The 19,473-nt window shown below is 44.1% G+C and overlaps 1 protein-coding gene across 1 annotated transcript; it reads left to right on the top strand.

Moving 5' to 3' along the window:
• The first annotated feature begins 340 nt into the window (after positions 1 to 340).
• Positions 341 to 18,766, top strand: LOC138946562 (transient receptor potential cation channel subfamily A member 1-like). The gene is made up of 19 exons (XM_070318004.1): positions 341 to 365; positions 634 to 638; positions 1,920 to 2,063; positions 3,087 to 3,350; positions 4,427 to 4,629; positions 5,808 to 6,052; positions 6,675 to 6,955; positions 7,581 to 7,790; positions 8,432 to 8,592; positions 9,370 to 9,535; positions 10,459 to 10,680; positions 11,856 to 11,960; positions 12,628 to 12,777; positions 13,397 to 13,621; positions 13,931 to 14,025; positions 14,422 to 14,605; positions 15,236 to 15,560; positions 16,043 to 16,179; positions 17,182 to 18,766. Exons 1-19 carry the CDS (start codon positions 341 to 343, stop codon positions 17,725 to 17,727), a joined length of 3,693 nt encoding a protein of 1,230 aa, XP_070174105.1. The 3' UTR covers positions 17,728 to 18,766.
• The last annotated feature ends 707 nt before the right edge of the window (positions 18,767 to 19,473 follow it).

Here is a 19,473-nt window from a genome sequence, read left to right as displayed (position 1 = left end):
GGTTGACTTCAGAAAATAAGCAATATTTTTCTGAACCATGAAATAAAAATCGAAAACTCCGTTTGATCTTTTATTTTGGTAGATTGATGACAACAGCCGGAACTGAAAGTACCAGAACCAAAAATTAAGGGCATTAATCAGGAAAACTAAGAAGATTGTCGTTCCTGGCGCGCACTTCACATGTCCGTCAAACAGTGTCCGAGTGAGAGAAAAAAAAAATGTTTCCGCAGTTTGACAGTATATGAGGCCCTTCTTCATATCAAAGTGTAAAGGTTGCTGAACGATGTTTTTTCTTTTTGCTTGTTTAGTTACACTTTAAGATGCGGCTCTTGATCGCATGATGTTCCCGTCATTGGAGACCTGGGGTATTTCTTGAGTGTAACAGTGCCACCTGTTACCCCGCCCCATCCTGTTGGAAGCACCGCCAGTTGGTCCGCGACTGCTTATTCGTCCTGGCAAGCCTGGCTTATTTCGCAGCTAACCTCCATATCTGAAGGCCATCACACTATCCGCCACCTGTGAACGCGCCTGGTTGGGGGTGGTCGCCCCTACTGTCCCAGGTTACATGGGATAAAGGCATCCTTCCACTAGAACACAAACCAACAATCAATGACCTCAATACTTTCTGAGCAGAGCAGGTTTGTTTTGAAGTTTGTTTGTTCGTTCATGGGCTGAGACTCCCACGGCTTTTACGTGTATGACCGTTTTTACCCCGCCATTTAGGCAGCCATACGCCGCTTTCGGAGGAAGCATGCTGGGTATTTTCGTGTTTCTATAACCCACCGAACTCTGACATGGATTACAGGATCTTTTTCGTTGCGCACTTGATCTTGTGCTTGTAATTCAGGTGTTTTTAATAGTTGTGTCCCAATTGACGATTTCCGAAAATAACTCAGTCGGACGGTTTCTATGGGTTGTGAAACAGTGAATACCCTTGCTTTTCCTCTGACAAATAACTTCACGCGTTCCGACACATCCGTCGCTAGTGATTGGCCCCTCCAATGTGTGTCCGAGTAAAAAGCAAGGGCATTCACTCTTTCACAACCCATACAAACCCGACAGAGTTATTTTCGGAATTCGTCTATTTGCTGTGTGTGGTGTGGTGGCCTGCACACTTCCTAGTTGCATCGTTCTCCGTCTTCTCTTGCTAACAGGAGGCTAGCAGTTCTATTTGCTGTGTGTGGTGTGGTGGCCTGCAGACTTCCTAGTTGCATCGTTCTCCGTCTTCTCTTGCTAACAGGAGGCTAGCAGTTCTATTTGCTGTGTGTGGTGTGGTGGCCTGCACACTTCCTAGTTGCATCGTTCTCCGTCTTCTCTTGCTAACAGGAGGCTAGCAGTTCTATTTGTTAACTTTTTGATGACATGGTTTTTCTGTTGTGTTAGAAAATGAAAGGTGCACTGTGTGTGTGTGTGTGTGTGTGTGTGTGTGTGTGCGTGCGTGTGTGCGTGCGTGTGTGTGTGTGTGCGTGTGTATGTATGTATGTGTGTGTGTGTGTACTGATATGTGAATATGTGTGTGTGTGGGGGGGGGTGCGTGCGTGCGTGTCGGTGTGTGTGTGTGTGTGAGTGTGTGTGTGTGTGTGTGTGTGTGTGAGTTTGAGTGTGCGTGTGTGTGTGTGTGTGCTTGTGTATTTGTGTGCTTGGGTGGGTACGTGCGAACGTGTCGTATTCAAGACCTTACACACTTTACAATGTTTGGTCAACATGATGATGATGATGATGATGATGATGATGATGATGATGATGATGGCGATGATGATGATGATGATGATGATGATGATGATGATGATGACGACAACAACAACAATAACAGACACGCTGCTGCTCACACTGCTGGACATAATTATTACAGGGGACACCGATGATGACGTTGACATGAATGACGTCATATGTAACCATCACTACTTCTATCCCTGCAGGGCCGACTAGAGGAGGAGATAGACAAGCTGATCGAAGAGGAGGTGACCGATGCGACGCGACCCGCGTCCAGAGAGAAAGTAGTCAGACCTGTGTCCGGACGCTCACGGAGAGCGACCAATCGCCTCTTTGATGAAGTCGCCACGGTGAGACTTCCAATGTAACGAGAAACTATGACGGCTTACTAGCGCCAAAACATGGACTTATCATTTTGACGTGAAGATTTCGATTATCACGTGTTCTGTGCAATTTACAGCAATATTGTTAATCAACAGCGTTAATGACTAACTTTCAGTTCTCTCTTGGGGTTGAAGATGGAACCAGCTGTGCAAAGCAAGTTGTACCTCTGTGGCCAACTGGATGAGATTTTAACAAAGCAGCACACGACCACCTCTTGATAACGACCACCTGCCCATAACGTCCATCCCAAAGGCTCCTGATGATGTTTTCCCTGCACAATTCACCTTTGTAAAGCGACCACCTGTCTAAAACCACCACTTTTTGGTCGGACCCTTGTGTGGTCGTCATAGACAGGTTCAATTCTACACACTATATATATACTAGATGATTACCCGCTTCGCCGGGTGGATCGCGAGAGAGCACGTGTTGACGTGATTGACGCCACACGAAGGAAGGGAGATAAACGCGCAAAACACTGGAGAAGATAAGCAAGAGTTACTGGGAATGGATCTACAGAAAAACCAAAATCGGTTCACCGCGCCGCGCTTAGAGCACGTGTTGAAAATTTTCCTCGACCAGATTGTGTCCGGGGTCTCCCTGAATATGCCCACCAAATTTGAAGCAGATCCATCGCCGAGAACTTTGGCCGTGCATCGTGAAGTGACAGACAGACAGACAGACAGACAGACACACACAAGCCGTGTATAGATATAGATATAGATATATATATATATATATATAATAGATTGAAACATATGAATGCCTCAGTTTCTGTACAGCCATGCACACAGACACCGAGTTCGTCGATATTATTGCCTTATTCAGTTATTGAGGAAAAGGGCGCCCGGCACGCTACATTTGAAGCGTCTTCCAAGAAATCATAAAAAATAAAAAATAAAATAAAAAAATAGATTGAAACTTTTACGCGAGCGAAAGAATTATTCTTCGTAGCTCAACAACACAATAACGATATTTTCATCATCTGACAGGCCAGTAAAGACGAGTTCGAGAAACTTCTCAACGAGAACGCCCGGCTTGACACTATTGACCCAGAAACCAAGCGAAACATTCTGCTTCACGTGCTGCACGAGGGAAGACGAGATCTCGCGAGACTGGTGCTGGCGCGTGCCAACGTCACTCTGATCTGTCAGGACTGTGACGTCGCGGTGGCGACACTCAAGGGCAAAAAGAACGCGCTGCATTACGTCACTGAGCTTGGTGACGTGGAACTGGCGAAGGAGATTTTGAATAAGGTGTGTGTGTGTGGGGGGGGGGGGGGGGGGGTGGGGTGTGTGTTTGTCTGTGTGTGTGTGTCTGTTTGTGTGTGTGTGTGTGTTTGTTTGTGTTTGTATGTGTGAGTGTGTGTGTGTGTGTGTGTGTGTGTGTATGTGTGTGTGTGTGTGTGTGTGTGCGCGCGCACGCGTGCGTGCGTGTGTGTTGTGTGTGTTTGAGAGAGATCGAGGAGGGGTGTTTGTTGAGTCAAAATATCACACCATATCCTGTGCGTATTACCAATACGTGTCCCTGGCCTGAGTTAACTCAAATGGTCAATCACTCTCCAATGGATTGTACAGGACATTTTTACGCTGCTGCTGAAATCATTTGGCACCACAAAATCATAACAACTTATTAACTTAAATTTGTATTTAATTGCTTTAATTGCACGTGTGAAAGGTGTCTGGCAAATGTACAGCACCTCCACAGACAGAAAACAAGTAGAGTCCGATTTTATATTATTCCTGGGCACATCCACACCTGATGGTTTGAATGCGAAAATGTGATGTACTTGTATTCCCCAAACATACTGTGGATTTACAGTACGTGTGTGTGTGTGTGTTTGAGTGTGAATGTGTGTGTGTGTTTATGTGTGATTTCATGTGTTTGGTTGTGTGTGTGTATGTGTGCGTGTGTGTGTGTATGTGTGCGTGTGCGTGCGTACGTTTGTTTCCCCCCCCCCCCCTACCCCCTTTATTTATTTATTTATTTATTTATTTATTTATTTATTTTTTATTTCCTCTGTCCCCACCCCCACCCCCCTTTTATGAATGTGTATCACTTTTAGTCTAGTATGCCTGTGCCCATGACATCATCCAACCACTTCTCTCCCCTTTCATTCATTTCCGTTCCTAGAGTTCCTTCCCTTTTTTGCGTGTTTCCCCTCCATTTTCTTTCAAACCTTGTTCGTTCCGTGTTGCGTCTGCTTTTTGTTGTCTTTTGTGTTCTTGTTTTTCCTGATGAAGCTTCTATAAGCGAAAATTCGTATCGTCTTGTCCCGTTCTTGTATTGGTGAGTACAGTATTCCTTTGTTTTTTAACTTAATTGCTGACAGATTCCAGATCAACCTCAAAGGATTGCTCTACTGAAGCAAGAGACGCCAGTCAAGATCGAAGGTCAAAGGCCAAGGACGTTGTCATGCAGCCAGCTGGCGGCGTACCTAGGCAACACGGAGCTGCTAGTGCTTTACCTTGGCAACGGCGTGCACGTGAATGACAAGAACTCCAAGAAAGATACTGCCCTGCTGTGGGCAGCAAGGTTAGATGTCTTAGATGTTGGGGCAAATTCTTCTTCTTCTTCTTCTTCTTCTTCACCCGTAGCACACACATTTCTGCCTTCCAAAGAGGCTTTATATACCGCAGCATGTCTGGCTCTTTGGAAGGACCTATACCGCGTCATGGCGTGACATTCCGCGTGTTCCGCGTGTTTCCTTCCTTCTAAGAGGACGCTACGGTTGTGTTCTTCTTCTTCTTCTTCTTCTTCTTCTTCTTCTTCTTCTTCTTCTTCTTCTTCTTCTTCTTCTTTTGCTTAGTAATATTTATTGATTGGCTAGTTATTATGACTATCGGTAAAACACTATCAAAACAAGCAGCAACATCATCCGCTCGCAACCTGCAACACCCTTCTTGACAAGTGCCCTATTGAATGTGATCAAAAAGAGGGTTGTAATCTAAAAAAGGAACCGAAGAACATGATCAGTAAACCGGAAGGAAACACGTGGAATGTCACGCCATGACGCGGTATAGGCCCTTCCTAAGAGCCAGACATGTGCACTGCGGTATGAAGCCTCTTAGGAAGGCAGAAATGTGTGTGCTACGGTTGTCTTCTTCTTCTTCTTCTTCTTCTTCTTCTTCTTCTTCTTCTTCTTCTTCTTTCACATCTTCTGCGTTCATGAGCTGAAACACCCACGTACACTCGTGTTTTTGCACGAGTGGGTTTTTACGTGTATGACCGTTTTTACCCCACAACTTTGGCAGCCATACGCCACTTTCGTGGGATGCATGCTTGATGTTTTCATGTTTCTATAACCGACCGAACTCTGACATGGATTACAGGATCTTTTTCGTGCGCATTTGGTCTTGTGCTTGCGTGTACACACGAAGGGGGATAAGTCACTAGCAGGTCTGCACATACAGTACGTTGACCCGGAAAATCGGACAAATCTACCCCCTTTACTCACCAGGCTTGGCCATTATTTGAGCCCACGACCTTCCAATGGGTTTGCCCAACAAATCTGTCTTCTAAATGCTTTAACGTGATTGATAACCTCAATTACTTGTGTTTTGATGAAAAATGCTAGAGTTTACGGACACACTCTATAAATAATTGTGCAATATACGATCAAGATTCCGATCTTGATTAGCGACAAGCCCGGCTGTGGTCATCCATTTTGTGAGTAAAAGTTGTTGTAATCACTTTGTCCTTTTATCTTTCAGATGGAATCACCTGAACGTCGTGCAGGAGCTACTGTCACGGGATGCCAACGCCAACATTGAAAACGACAAGGGGTCAACGGCTCTGTACTGGGCAGTCCGCTACGGCCACACGGACACTGTCCGACTGCTCATCACCACTGGCCGAGCTGACGTCAACGTGACGCGGAAACTTGGACTTGTCTCCCCTATCATTCTGGCCTGCGCGCTGGGTTATCTGCCCATCGTCAAACTCCTTCTGGAAGGAGGTAGGAACAGTTTGTTTTGATGTCTTGGCTGTCGCGAGTTTTGAGAAAATAATGTTGTGAGTTTACCAAGACTAAAGGAAACCAATGCTACAAGAGTTTTTTTTTCTCAGGAATTTTGTTTTACCTTTTTTATTGGTATTGTTTTTAGACACGTTTGCACTCAGAAGTAATCTGGTAAGGATGTATTGTTGTTTTGCTGCAATATCGGTCATTGTTCCAATCGGCACCGTGCATTGCAATACGACACAGAGAAAATACAGATACAAAACAAGACATGATTAGTTCATACATAATAAAAGTAATCATCATATAGAAATAAAAAAAAACCATTACATTAGTTTATGAAACGTTAAATTTCACGTTTTGTGAATGTTTTGTTAAGTCTAAAAATTAGCGTTTCATGAACTTTCCACACGTGCCCCTTGTCCACGTGGTTCAGTCACACCCCTCGCTAGTCACTGTCCCATGTCACGTGGGAAAGTTTGCCTCAATAAAAGCAAGAGTCACAACCAACACAAACCCGAGAGTGATTTTCCGAACATCGTCTATCAAAAGCCACAAACTAATTAATTAATTAAATAATTATTGTCTTTCTTGAAGATTACAAATCTTCTATTCTCAGGTGCTGATCCCAACCAGAACATTCGAGGAAAGGAACGTCCAATTCACCACGCCGCCCGCGAGGGTTATAGTGAGATCATAGACTACCTGCTGGAGAAGGGCGCCCGCAAAAACGAGTCGGATGAAAGCGGCGACACAGCCCTTCTGCACGCAGCCCGCCACGGACATGCGCGGTGCGTGCAACTCTTGCTGGCCAAGGGAGCTAAGCACACAGTCAAGAACCACATGGGGGAGGATCTTATGTCCCTTGCTGTGGACAGCGACAACAACCTCATTTTGAAGGTAAATGGTTAAGAAGAACGTTTAAATCATTGCTAAAAGGTTTACAAAACTAAGGACCACAAAATACTTTATTTTGAGGCTTTATCATAAGGTTTATGATGCCAACTAGACAAGGTAGAAAAATACGGCGTGGCATGGAAAACTTGGACCATAAGGTCACCCTGACAGTATAAGCTTAGAAACGCAGAAGAGGAAGACCAACATTTGATTTGTCCGTCACTCTGCATGCTCCGAGAAGCATAGCGTTCTTAAATAATGCACGGGAAAAGTCATTCATTCTTTCCTGTTGACATCGTCCTCTAAGCTTATATGGCAGCTCGTTTTTCCCAGGTAATATTCCACGAGGGTAACCCTTGTTGAGAGTGCCAGGTCCATGCTCCTCAAACACCGATTGCCCCGAATTGTATATAGTTTTAATCGTTTGCTCAATACTGAGCCTGGGCCACCCACAGACCCATTTAACCAACTCTACTCAAAACTACACTCGCTGAACTTGAAACTTCGAAAATGACCCAGAAGAAGAAGAAGAAGAAGAAAAAGAGGAAGAGGAAGATGAACCCCCCTCGCAGTACTATTATTATGATATGTTATCCCTATACTTATACTAAGATTTCTTTTCTTGCAGATTGTCCTGCAGTTTGTCAAAAGTCACGGTGAAGTGAGAGGGTCAAGGTCACCCTTGCTACTAGCCGCGGCCTCCGGACAGACGGACAAGATCGCCAGCCTACTGACCATGGGACTCGACCCTGCCGCCACTGACGATGAGGGCAACACCATGATCCACCACGCTGCCATAGAGAACCAACACCAAGTCATCACAAAGTTCCACGACAAGGTAGGTGTCTCGGGCAGTAGTCCTATATAAGGGTGTGTGGCACAGGATGGGGGTGGGGTTTCCGAAAGAGAAAAAAAAACGAGAAAAAAAATATGTGTGTGTAGTGAGAGCCAGCACCAACCCGCATGAGTACCTTGCTTCCGCAACATATTATGCAGGTTAAAGTTCTGAAGTCACAAATTCTGCATAATTTATGCAGGTGAAAGTGGACATTCCAAACAGTGGGGTAACAAAGCACTGCACGAGGCGTTTGTGCAAGAGTCAGTATGAATAATCTATCGTGTGGCGTCATAATTAATGCAAGTGACGTCATAAACTCTGCATAATGTATGCAGGTAAAAGTGGACCTTCAGAACGGTCAGGGCAACAAAGCGCTGCACAAGGCGCGTGTAAAGGAGTCTTCATGAATAACGTATCATGTGACGTTACAATTTATAGATGTGACGTAATTAATTCTACATAGTTCATGCAGGAAACGTTATAAATTCTACATAATATATGCAGGTGGAAGTGGACCTTCAGAACAGCCAGGACAACACAGCGCTGCACGAGGCGTGTGTAAAGGAGTCATCACGAATAATTTATGCTTTGACGTCATAATTGATGCCAGTGACGTCATAAACTCTACATAATTTATGCAGGTGAAAGTGGACCTTCAGAACAGCCAGGGCAACACAGCGCTGCACGAGGCGTGTGCGCGAGGTCACGCGGAAAATATCTCAGCCCTCATCAGCAGCAAGTCCACTGCCAGCATCAGGAACAACAGAGGGGAGACGCCGCTACATCTCGGTGCTTACTGCAAGTAAGAGAGAGAGAGATGGATGGATAATTTATTGCATTAAATCGGAATATAAAGTGCATGAAACATACAATTGCATTGTAGTAAAGCAAAAGTATATACATATAGAAAAAAAAGAGAAAAAAAGAGAGAGAGAGTAAGAGAGAGACAGAGACAGAGAGAGACAGAGAGGGGGGGCGAGAGTAAGAGAGAGAGGGAGATAGAGACAGAGAGAGACAGAGAGAGCAAGGTCATTGCGAGCATCTCGCTGCTCACTGCAAGAAGCGCTCTTTTAGCTAATTGAAGCTATTTATAATGGTACCTTCTTTTTCGCGAAAACAATCGAATGCACCACCACAGACCTGTTCAGGCTTTAAAGTGTACTTGAGAGCATCCAAGTACTTGAACACGTACCTACAGTCTTCAGCCTGGCTGTCGGTTAGCTGCGGAAAACAGTACGTGTTTTGCTGGCACCTGTGTCAATCAATGACACGTAATTGAAATTGGTCATTCTGCTATAATTGCAGGTAGCTGTGTACACCTAACACGACTCTTGTTGCTGGGAGGAAGGGACCCGAATTTCCCAGCAATGGGTTAAGAAAGTAATGAAAATGGAAATACAACTAAATTCAACTTTATTATCGGAATGTTATACGTAAATAAATTTTTCTTTTGTTTCGTAACCCATATTTTGTCCTCAAAACGACAGAAAGTAGTAGCAAAATGAGGTTGTAAGTAAACTTAACCAGTCCTGACCTGTTCGGTCTCCGTTCTGCACGTGCTGTGTCTCTCGGTGCACAGGACGATCCAGCCGGACATGGTGAAGAAGCTGATGGACTACGTCATCAAGTCTCACGCCTGGGAGTCGCTCAACATCAAGGACAAGGAGGGCAACAACGCGCTGCACATCGCAGCCAAGTTCGCCAGGCCAGAGGTCATGTGGGAGTTCAGGCACGTGCCTTTCAAGGTCAGTCTCAAGGTCAAAGGAAAGAGTAGGGTTGGGGTTAAAAGGCTGCCGGATTTGTTTTGTCGAATGGAAAATGGGAGAGAACATGAGGAGGGTTGCACGTCACATCCACGTTTTCCAGGACAGAGGTTATGTGGGAGTTCAAGGTCAGCCTGAATGTCGAAAGAAAGAGTAAGGTAGGGGTTGGAGGGATGAGATGAAGTGTGTGAAGAAATGCGTGAGAACACAAGGAGGGAAACAACACTCTGAACAGTGTAGCCAAGTTCGCCAGGCCAGAGGTCATGTTGAAGTTCAGGCACGTGCCTTTCCAGGTCAGTGTCAAGGTCGAGGGAAGGAGTAGAGTATGGTCTAGAAGTATGCATGGTTGGTTAGCTAGAATGGAGAGACAACATGAAGAGGGTTGCACGTCGCTGCCAAGTTTATCAGACCAGAGATCATCTTAGAGTTCAGGCACGTGTCTTTCAAGGCCAGTCTGAAGGTCGAGTGAAAAAGTAAATTGGGGTTAGAGGGATAAGATGGTGTGTGTGACAAACTGAGTGGGGACACACGGAGCAAGCAAACCATCTAAACATCGCAGCCAAGCTCGACATGCCAGAGTCAGGTGGGGGTTCAGACACGTCCCTTTCAATGTCGGTCTGAAGGTCGAGGGAAGGAGTTAGTTTATTCATGTCCCTTCAACATAGGTGGCTATTTGGGAGCAATGAGAGAAGGAGAAATATGCAAATGTTCAACACGATAAAACGAGATGCTGACATAAGTAGTTGCTAACATAAACTGAGCAAACAATTTATTGCACCCATTTTTTAATGGCATATAAAGTTTGAATGAAATGACACGGGAATGAATGCTTTAGTTTGGGTACAAAAATGGGTGCAATAATTGTTTTGCTCAGTTTAGATTAGTTGTTCGATTATGATTTTCAGATAAAAGATGCAGACGGCAACATTGCTCTACATGAAGCTGTTCGACCCCACGAACCTGAAGCCCTCAGCACCATGCTTGACATCTACGAGGCGATGAAGCGAGACGCCGACATCAACGAGCAGAACAACCGCGGTGAGACAGTGCTCCACCTGGCGGCCAAGGAAGGATTCCACGAACAAGTTCAAAGACTCGTGCTTCTTGGCGCTGATCTCTCCGCCAAGGTCAGTTGTGATGAGGAGGTGGTGATACACGGCTCCCCGAACTGCGCGTCGATGCGTCCTTTACGCCCATACAAGCCGAAAACACGCACTATATAGAATATCATTGAGGGGGTCCCGGGACCCACACAACCTAAAAAGAGCGGGTCCCTGGAAGCACAACATTTCCGTTATTGTTCGTATCCTAGGTACTGTTTTCAGACTGTAACGTCAGCTAAGTCTAGTGCAAGCACCAATGCCATTTCCACACTTGAATAACATAGGAAAGGAGGCTGAAGTTGATGCAGATGTAGATGGGAGCCTCTAAAATTCTGCTGAGGGGTCTATGGACCCTCTAAAATTTCACAATAGGGGTCCCGGGACCCTCAAGTTGGGGGAGCCCTGTGGTAGTTGTTGTAGGTCTACGTATGATAATAATACACGCGTAATATAAGCGTTCGCTTGAGTTCGTGTCCCTATTGTTTATCGTTGTATTGTTGTACCATGTTTGATTTAATAAAACATTGTTTAAACCAATAATACACGTTATTGGTATTGTTGACCAAAATGTGACATTTTACACAGATGTAGACAGTCATTGTTCGAAGAGACGGCGCTAGCATGACAATCACTCGCAGTGGTCACTTAGCTATGGTTGTGTACAGTTGTAAAGGAAAGTCAAAGGGTTAACAAAGCTACAAACGTGAAGGAAGATATCAATTTTGTAAATGAAGATAGTTTTGTAGGAGAAGGTACATTCAAATGTGAATTTGGATTCCGTTTATTTCGAACATCACTAAATCCATCCGTATTCATTGCATAACCTATCAAATGAACAGTAGGATTTGCCTTCTTTGAACCATGTGACGTCAGAGTCCGAACAATATGAATATTTAGGCGGCAAGCCGATACTACAAAGAGTGCGTGTTTGTATGCGTTCAATGGTAACAAATACAAGAAATTCTAACAAAAATCGATCTGTACAAAAATAATATTTTGTATTTTTGACCAAAATATGACATTGAAAACACAGATCTCGACACTAATTGTTCACCTCGACCGCTGACGTGGCCTCGGCGGAACACTAGCTGTCTCGATCTGTGTAAAATGTCATATTTTGGTCAAAAAATACAAATAACGTACAATATTCAGTGTCAATAAGTATGTAGCGCTGTAATGACTGTGTGTATCACGTGCAGGACATGGACGGTAACACAGTGTTTCACACGCTGACCCAGTTATCTGCCGACCATCCCGAGCGAGCCAAACTCTACCTCAAAGTCTTTGAGACAGTCCTGAACGAGGTCTGTGTGCTGAATCATGAACTTATCTCAAAATCGTCGATGAATCTCTGAAAGAATCATCGAGTCCGGTAGCTCAGTTGGTAGAACACTGGACTTGTGATCTGAGGGTCGCAGGTTCGAATCCGGGCCGGAACGGACACGGGTCAACTTTATGTACAGATTCAGAGACGGTATCCATGTTCCACCCCCGTGTCACCACTGTGGCACGTAAAAGACCTCGGTCATTCTGCCATAGTTGCAGGTGGCTGATTACACCTAAACACGCACACACCTGGGTAGCGCGACTCTGTTGCTGCTAGCTTTCCACTGGGAGGAAGCGACCCGAATTTCCCAGCGATGGGACAATACAGTAATAAAAAATTAAAATTAAAACGAAAAAGATGAAAGATGCTGGCATCTTGTCTGAGAGATTCATCGACGTTTCTGAGATAAGTTCATTATGTGTACCATAAGTGTTTGTCTCTTTACTTCCAAGACTAATTATTGGTCGACGTGCCGTACGTAAATGTACCGTTTTGTTTTGTCAATAACTAAACTTTCCAATAACCTAAAATTCGTGGGTTTTTTATTCTGAATTTTGGAGCGTACGTCAGTAGTCTGTCTGTTTTGGGGTTTATAATTATTGATGTATTTATTTATTCATTCATTTATTATTTTCCATGTATAGGCTACCATGTGGTGGTGTATAAACCATCATAGACAATATCCGCACGGTGACAGTGCGGCGTTGGCTGCCTACTCAAGACAGGCCTCCTTGCTACTGCTGACCGAGACCTACAATGACCGAGACAGCAACGTCATCGCTATGGCGTGTCAGGTGGGTTATACTTCTGGTTAATGACATACGATACCGATATATGAACAGCGGGGACCGTACGAGTAATGATTTCCTTCTGGTATGACAAAGTCACCAAAATAAACTGCGTTCTGGAAATTCTTTGTCGGTGTCTGGGAGGCATTCAGGAGAAGCGCCATAATGGTTGCGTGACGCTTGTGACGTCACAGTTTGTTCTGTTACTATAGTAAAATAAAGAATTTTCATTGCCATTGTGGATGTTGTGAAATTTTGACTACTCTCTAGAATGATAAATTGCCATTGTGGATGTTGAGAAATTTTGACTACTCTCTAGCATTATGGATATGAAATAATAGTAGCTCCCTAGTTTTTAAACCAATGAGAATTCGCCAGACAGTTATGTACGTTTTACAATATGGCTAATAAAACATTTGGGACTCTGGCTGCTGTATGTGTTCAGTTTTTGGTGATATGCAAGGGCTAGATTGAATCACAATTGTTCCCTCTCTTTTCCTCAATTGGGAGCATCAGACATCGTCGACCTCATCGTGTCCAAGAGATGATGTGTCACAATACAATGTCATCAACATGACGTCATTGTGATTGCCATACCATTGTCATTGTCTCTCTCATTTTCCAGGTGGGAGCGTCAGACATCGTCAACCTCATCCTGTCCAAAAAAGGAGTAATGTGTCACGAGGATAACGGTCACATGGTGTACAACGTCACCAACATGACGCCATTGACCAACAACTCCGTCACAGGGTGTTGTCGCCGAGGCACAGTTGTTCCCCGTCCGTCCTACATCGAGTTTCTCCTCTCGTTGGAGCATCCTGTTGCTGCCTGTAAAGTTCTCGACGTTCAGGTATAGTCCAACTGCCGTTAGGCTGAAGGAAACAAAATTGTTGTGGTTTCAGTAACAAGGTAACCCAGAAAGTAAAAAATAAACTAAACCTGTATTGCACGAATTCCAATGTGGGCGCAGACTACGTGGCTCGATTCACTCGAAGCCTACAAGTTATCACTGAACCTCGTTTTTTGCTCTGACTAAACACAGTTTTCGATTCGATTTTTTCCCCATTTTTTTAACAATCTGAAGAAGAAAAATTGTAGCGTCAGCCGCATAAAATACAGTTGGTCGGATTACCGTAACCAGGACTGTTATCCGTTGCAGCCATTCCGTGAGATCGAGAAGGCGTACAGCTCAGTGGCAGCATGGACCTACATCATCATCATGGTCATCCACATCATCTACATGTCGCTTCTCAGGTGAGTGAGTGTCATCATCGTCGTCACCAGGATAATAGGCTGTCTAACAGCTAGTTTGTGTGTGTGTGTGTGTGTGTGTGTGTGTATGTGTGTATGTGTGTCTGTGTGTATGTGTGTGTGTCTGTGTGTGTGTGTATGTGTGTGTGTGTGTGTGTGTGTGCGTGCGGGCGGGCGGGCGGGCGTAGGGGAGGGGGGGCAGTGCGTGCATGCGTTCGTGTGTGTTCGGTTCGTCAATTCATCATGTGACATGTGTCAGCGCAGCTCGGAGAGGAATATCTCGATTATCCCCACTGACATTGCAAAAAGGACAAGCATAACGCATAAATACACGATCGTATTCCTATTCTTATTCACCTAATGTAACGCACAAATGTTTGCTGCATGTGTTCCCCACAGCTACTCAGGCATCACACTGCTAGAGCGTCGCCGAGTGGACCCCACCAACGACACAGTGGACGCTCCGTTGGTGTTCCTGTACGTCATAGCGCCCATAGAGCCTGCCATCATCCTCCTCTACGACGCCTACAGACTCATCACTGTCCTCTCCACTGGAGAACTGCCCGCTGCCGTTAGGATCAAGGTGAACAGTTGTAGACTAGACGAATTCCTGAAATTTAGTTGTTGTGGTTGTCGAAAGAGTTGTTTTCCTTGAAAAAGAGAAATGCTAAGCTCTACTGATTTCAGGGCTCCCCAAACTCTGCGTCCCTGCGTCCTATGCGCACTATAATAGAAACCGAGAAAACGTACTAAAAATCGTATCTGATCTAATCTTATTTTATCCTATCCTATCCCATCCTATCCTATCCTATCCCATCTCATCTTATCTCATCTAATCTCATTTGATCTAATCTGATCTTATCTGATCTGATTATCTTATCTGATCTGATTTGATCCCTTTCCATCCTCTCCTCTGCTCTCCTCTTCCAGACAATCCAAATCTCCGCGAACATGTTTTATATTCTAACCCAGGTACGTGAGAGGGACATAAAAGTGTTATTTTTTACATGCACAATTGATCTTTCAATAGGGGTTGTTACATTCATATTTACAAGGCCATGCTTCAGCTTTGACCCGGGACCTGGCCAAAGGACTCACGCGGCCCCCTGGCGTTTTTTTCCCATTGAAACTCATTCTTTCTTGAATGGATTGCCTTGTCTTCTATTCTCTTTTCTCTACTCTTCTCACATCTAATCTTATCTCTGTTTTACAGCGGGTGTTCAAGGCCGACGTGGCGTTGAGCGTCCTCACCGTGGCCCTACCCATTGTCCTCGGCGTCATCTACTCCATCCTGGTCATCGTCTGGATCCTCTTCCACGAGCTGGGCTACTCCGACATGGACCACATCTTCTCTGTGGCGGTGTGCATAGGTTGGCTCTACACCATCTCATTCACCAGAGGCATTCGCATCATTCACTACTTCTGGAAGATGATTCAGAACATGATTGTCAAGGACATCTTCAAGTTCCTCTTCATCTATCTCTTCGTCTTGTTGGCGTTTGCCTTCGCCTTCCACGCTGTCTTTCAAATTTCTTCAGGTGGGTTAAACAATGTTTTATTTCTGTTAACATATTCATAAACTGTACAGAAATGTGCAAACAATATAACAAGCCTGGCAATCAGAAATGAATAAACAAATGGCAGACAGTCAGATAAGTGCATAGTATTAGTACTCGCATACAAAAAAGTCAATTAGTTTACCACAAAAATATCATCCTATTTCAAGAGGAGAAGAATAATAACCACACAAAGAAGATATCAAATAACCAAAGGGAAGTACTCGCTCTTTATGCATACGACAAGTGCAAAAGAGTAAGCGAGAGTTTTACGGAACCTTTTCTCCTGGCACCTGAGAGAATAACAAGCATTGAAATGAACAAGCGACTTTCATCCTTGAAGAAGATTTAGATTAACTAACAAAGAAGAGTTAGCGGTCGAGGTGAACAATGACTGTCGAGATCTGTGTGAAATGTCATATTTTGGTCAAAAATACAAACAACGTATACTAATTCCTGAACAGGCGTGGCCAACACGTATCCATCGCCATTTGACTCTGCGTTCCTGGTGTTCAACCTGATGATCGGTATGGACGAGTTGTTCACGGACGACTTTGAGACTAACATGACGGCTGTGGGGAGGAGCACGGTGTATACAAAGGTATGTCTGCTTTTTTATGTTGTTTCAGCTGTGGGTTTGCTTTTGGTCCACACCATTTTACTCCCCCCCCCCCCCCCCCCCCCCCCGAAAGCAGCGCATGGCTGCCTGAATGGCGGGGTAAAAACGATAATTCACATAAAACCCCATTCGTGCAAAAACATGAGTGAACGTGGGAGTTTTAGCCCATGAACGAAGAAGAAGAAGAAGACACCATTTATTTTTTATTATAAGTACCAATGCCGTATACAAACAATAGGATCAATGAAACACAACTTGAACAAGCTTAGCTTATGAACGGTCTCTCAAAAAACAGTACATGATCGGATAATGTCAAAGGTTAACATTTTCTTTAGTTCTAATAACGTCGTACTAACTGAACTCCCTTTTCATTTAAAAAAATAATTCTTGGGGGTCTTCTGGCGTTTGTTTCTGCAATTATAACAATAATCCTTGTCAGACACAGCTCTCAGTGTGCATGCGTCTTGGTCGAACCAGTTTCGATCAAAAGCAAACCAATGCGAATCATTTTCCATTGATGTTCTTGGTATACCTGTATAGTTCTTTGCAAAGTATCTGTTAGTTTCTGGGTCCTAATGACGAACATTTCGTCATATATGGGCACAATTTTGCTCCTCAATCTCTTTAACAATTTAGTGAACGATTCCATTTCTGCGATCTTCAAATATCTAATCGTATGGAAACCGGTCTTGATTTAAGAACTTTGTCAGGCCTGGATTAAAATCAAGTTCTTGTGTATGACTGGGTACGTACATTTTCGTTAGAGTGCCTTGGAGAACGAGGAACATATGAGCCTGTGACGACCATCCTGTAATAAGGACGAAAGTAGCTTCCTCATTTCGATGCTTGTTATTCTCTCAGGTGTCCGAAGATTGGTTACGCATAACTCTATTGCACATGTCGTGTGCATCTACAGCACTTACTTCCCTTTGTTCTCACAGCATAATTCTTCATTAAAATCTTTGTTGCGTTCCCTTTGTTCAGGTGCTGTACTTGGTTTACATGGTCCTGGGCACAATTCTGCTCCTCAACCTGCTTATCGCCATGATGAACGATTCCTACTCCTCCATCTTGAATCAACACAGCGTCACCTGGCGAATAGAGTCCGTGCAGCTGGGAGTCGACATTGAAAAGTCTTTCCCGTGGTCCACTCGCATGTTTTCGCGCATCAAGTTCACCAAAAACAAGAAGAATAACAAGCCCAAGCCGTATGACCGAAACACTAAACGACCTTCGCTTCACCCTGACGCGTTGGCTCACGGGATTGAACTGTCGTCTGCTTTGTCGACCGGTTCGGCTGAGAAATACCGCGATGTCTGGAGCATTTCTGTCCCGGAGAAGCGCGTGCGGGACATCAACGTCGCGCGAGAGGAGAGCGAACGAGAGATGCTGCGAGATTTGCAGATCAAAATGGCGTCTGTGGAACAGCGCATGAGCTCTGACCTTCAGCAGGTGAAGCATGACCTTGACGACATCCGGGCAATGTTGAGAGAAATGCACCAGTTGAACGTGAAAGCAGAGAAAGTGTAGAATGTGGTTTTGTTTTTGTTTTGGTCACTGCTGACGTCATGAATCGTTTATACTCATTGCCATCAGTGGTGCGTAAAAAAAAGACTGTTGGATTAGTTCATGTGTTAACTTTTGAAACAAAAAAAGAAGAGAGAGAGAGAGAGAGAGAGAGAGAGAGAGAGAGAGAGAGAGAGAGAGTATAAGGTATTTTTGGCTTCTTTAAGTCGTACCATGACTGACGAAACCGCTCAAAGCTAAGGTGTTTGGTGTTTTACTATTCCTGCGTAGTAATTTTCAACAACTCTTTCCTTTTTTTTGCGGTGAAAGTATAGGCCTACTTACTGTGAAACTGTGATACGACAACACTATGCAATACACTTCTTTTACTTTCATAACTTTTTTGTTGTATGAACGATTACCGTTTGGTGACCACACATTTGTCCTCGCAGTGTTTTTCACTGACCTTTCCACTTCAGATCTGATTATACATTGTCGTAAACTTTTATTGAACAACCTTGTGATCACTTTTCTTTAGATCTCACTGACCTTTTGTTATTTGTTAATATTTTGACCAACTCTGACATTTTTTGGTACATGTTTCTTTTATTTTGTGATCACTCATGTTGTATTTCCCCCTGTGATCTTTTGAATTTGTATTTCTATAGACACAATGTATACATCTGCAGAGTACGGATTGTCATCCGTTTAAAAAGGAAAAACAATCAGAACTTGTCATCAGTGATCAACCTACCTTGCAAGAGTGGGGTGAAACACTCACTTCCTGCCAACATGTCTGCAAAAAAAGGAAACAATGCCAATGAAAGCTTAAAATGATTCTTTTGTTCAATATGTGTACACGTGCTTCATTTCTGGGGTGAAAGTGTAAAATATATCGATGGATTGATAGAACAATATAGCCTCAAGTTCACTGCACCAAAAAATACTTATCAATCAACATTGTCATCACTCGATCAGCTATTCCATCTCTTTCATGTGTGTGTGTGATGGTGTGAGCGTGTGTGTGTTTGTGTACGTGTGTGTGTGTGTGTGTGTGTGTGTGTGTGTTTGTGAACAAGCTTTGAAAAACGTATGTTTACCTTGCTCTAGATCTACTGATTTTCGTAGGCGGAGACTTCTCTGCCGTGAGGGCGGCTTCGTTTCCCTGGCAGAATTCAACATCTTGTACAGATCTGCCGGTGATTTTCTTTTCCTCCGCTTCGTGAGTCACTTGATCCACAGATTTAACGAACATTGAATGTTCTTTTAGTTCTTGTGACGGAAGTACAATCAAGGAATTAAGTGGGCATTCCTGAGTCCTCTGCTGGCTTCATGTCCACAAAGTAAATCGCACAAACTTGCAGGGTTTGGGGGGTAGTTTATTACTTTGAAGAAGAACAGCTAGTCGTCGCTGCCCGTTCAGCATTCTTCGCGCGACTTTTGCAGAGGAAGGCATGTGCAGTTTTTTTTCCTGCTGAATGTTGCCAGGGTGCACAAACTGAGAAAGCATTCCCGATTTTCCACAATGTTCTACTTCTTTAGAGTCTTTTGCACAACATGATTTATAACTGCCAGTGTACGTCTAATTCATGATGCCTACCTGACAGCTGGGTCAAAAGTTACGTTCGAGAAAATACTCGAACTAAGTTCCAAACAACTCGAAGAGCAGACATGTAACATGTAGGATTTTGGCAAGCGGAAACGACGTAGATCTAATGTCATTCAAGGGTATCGTAATGTGGGAATATCAAGGCCAGTTTTTGACTGGTT

This window comes from Littorina saxatilis, linkage group LG14 (assembly GCF_037325665.1).
Source record: "Littorina saxatilis isolate snail1 linkage group LG14, US_GU_Lsax_2.0, whole genome shotgun sequence".
Lineage (NCBI taxonomy): Eukaryota > Metazoa > Mollusca > Gastropoda > Littorinimorpha > Littorinidae > Littorina > Littorina saxatilis.
This window is presented reverse-complemented; position numbering and strand designations above follow the sequence as displayed.

Excerpts from the sequence above, each read along its gene's own strand:
- LOC138946562 (XM_070318004.1), top strand. The coding sequence starts at position 341 with ATGTTCCCGTCATTGGAGACCTGGG. Across the intron at positions 3,351-4,426 it reads CGAAGGAGATTTTGAATAAG|ATTCCAGATCAACCTCAAAG; the intron begins GTGTGTGTGTGT and ends AATTGCTGACAG. Across the intron at positions 8,593-9,369 it reads CATCTCGGTGCTTACTGCAA|GACGATCCAGCCGGACATGG; the intron begins GTAAGAGAGAGA and ends CTCGGTGCACAG.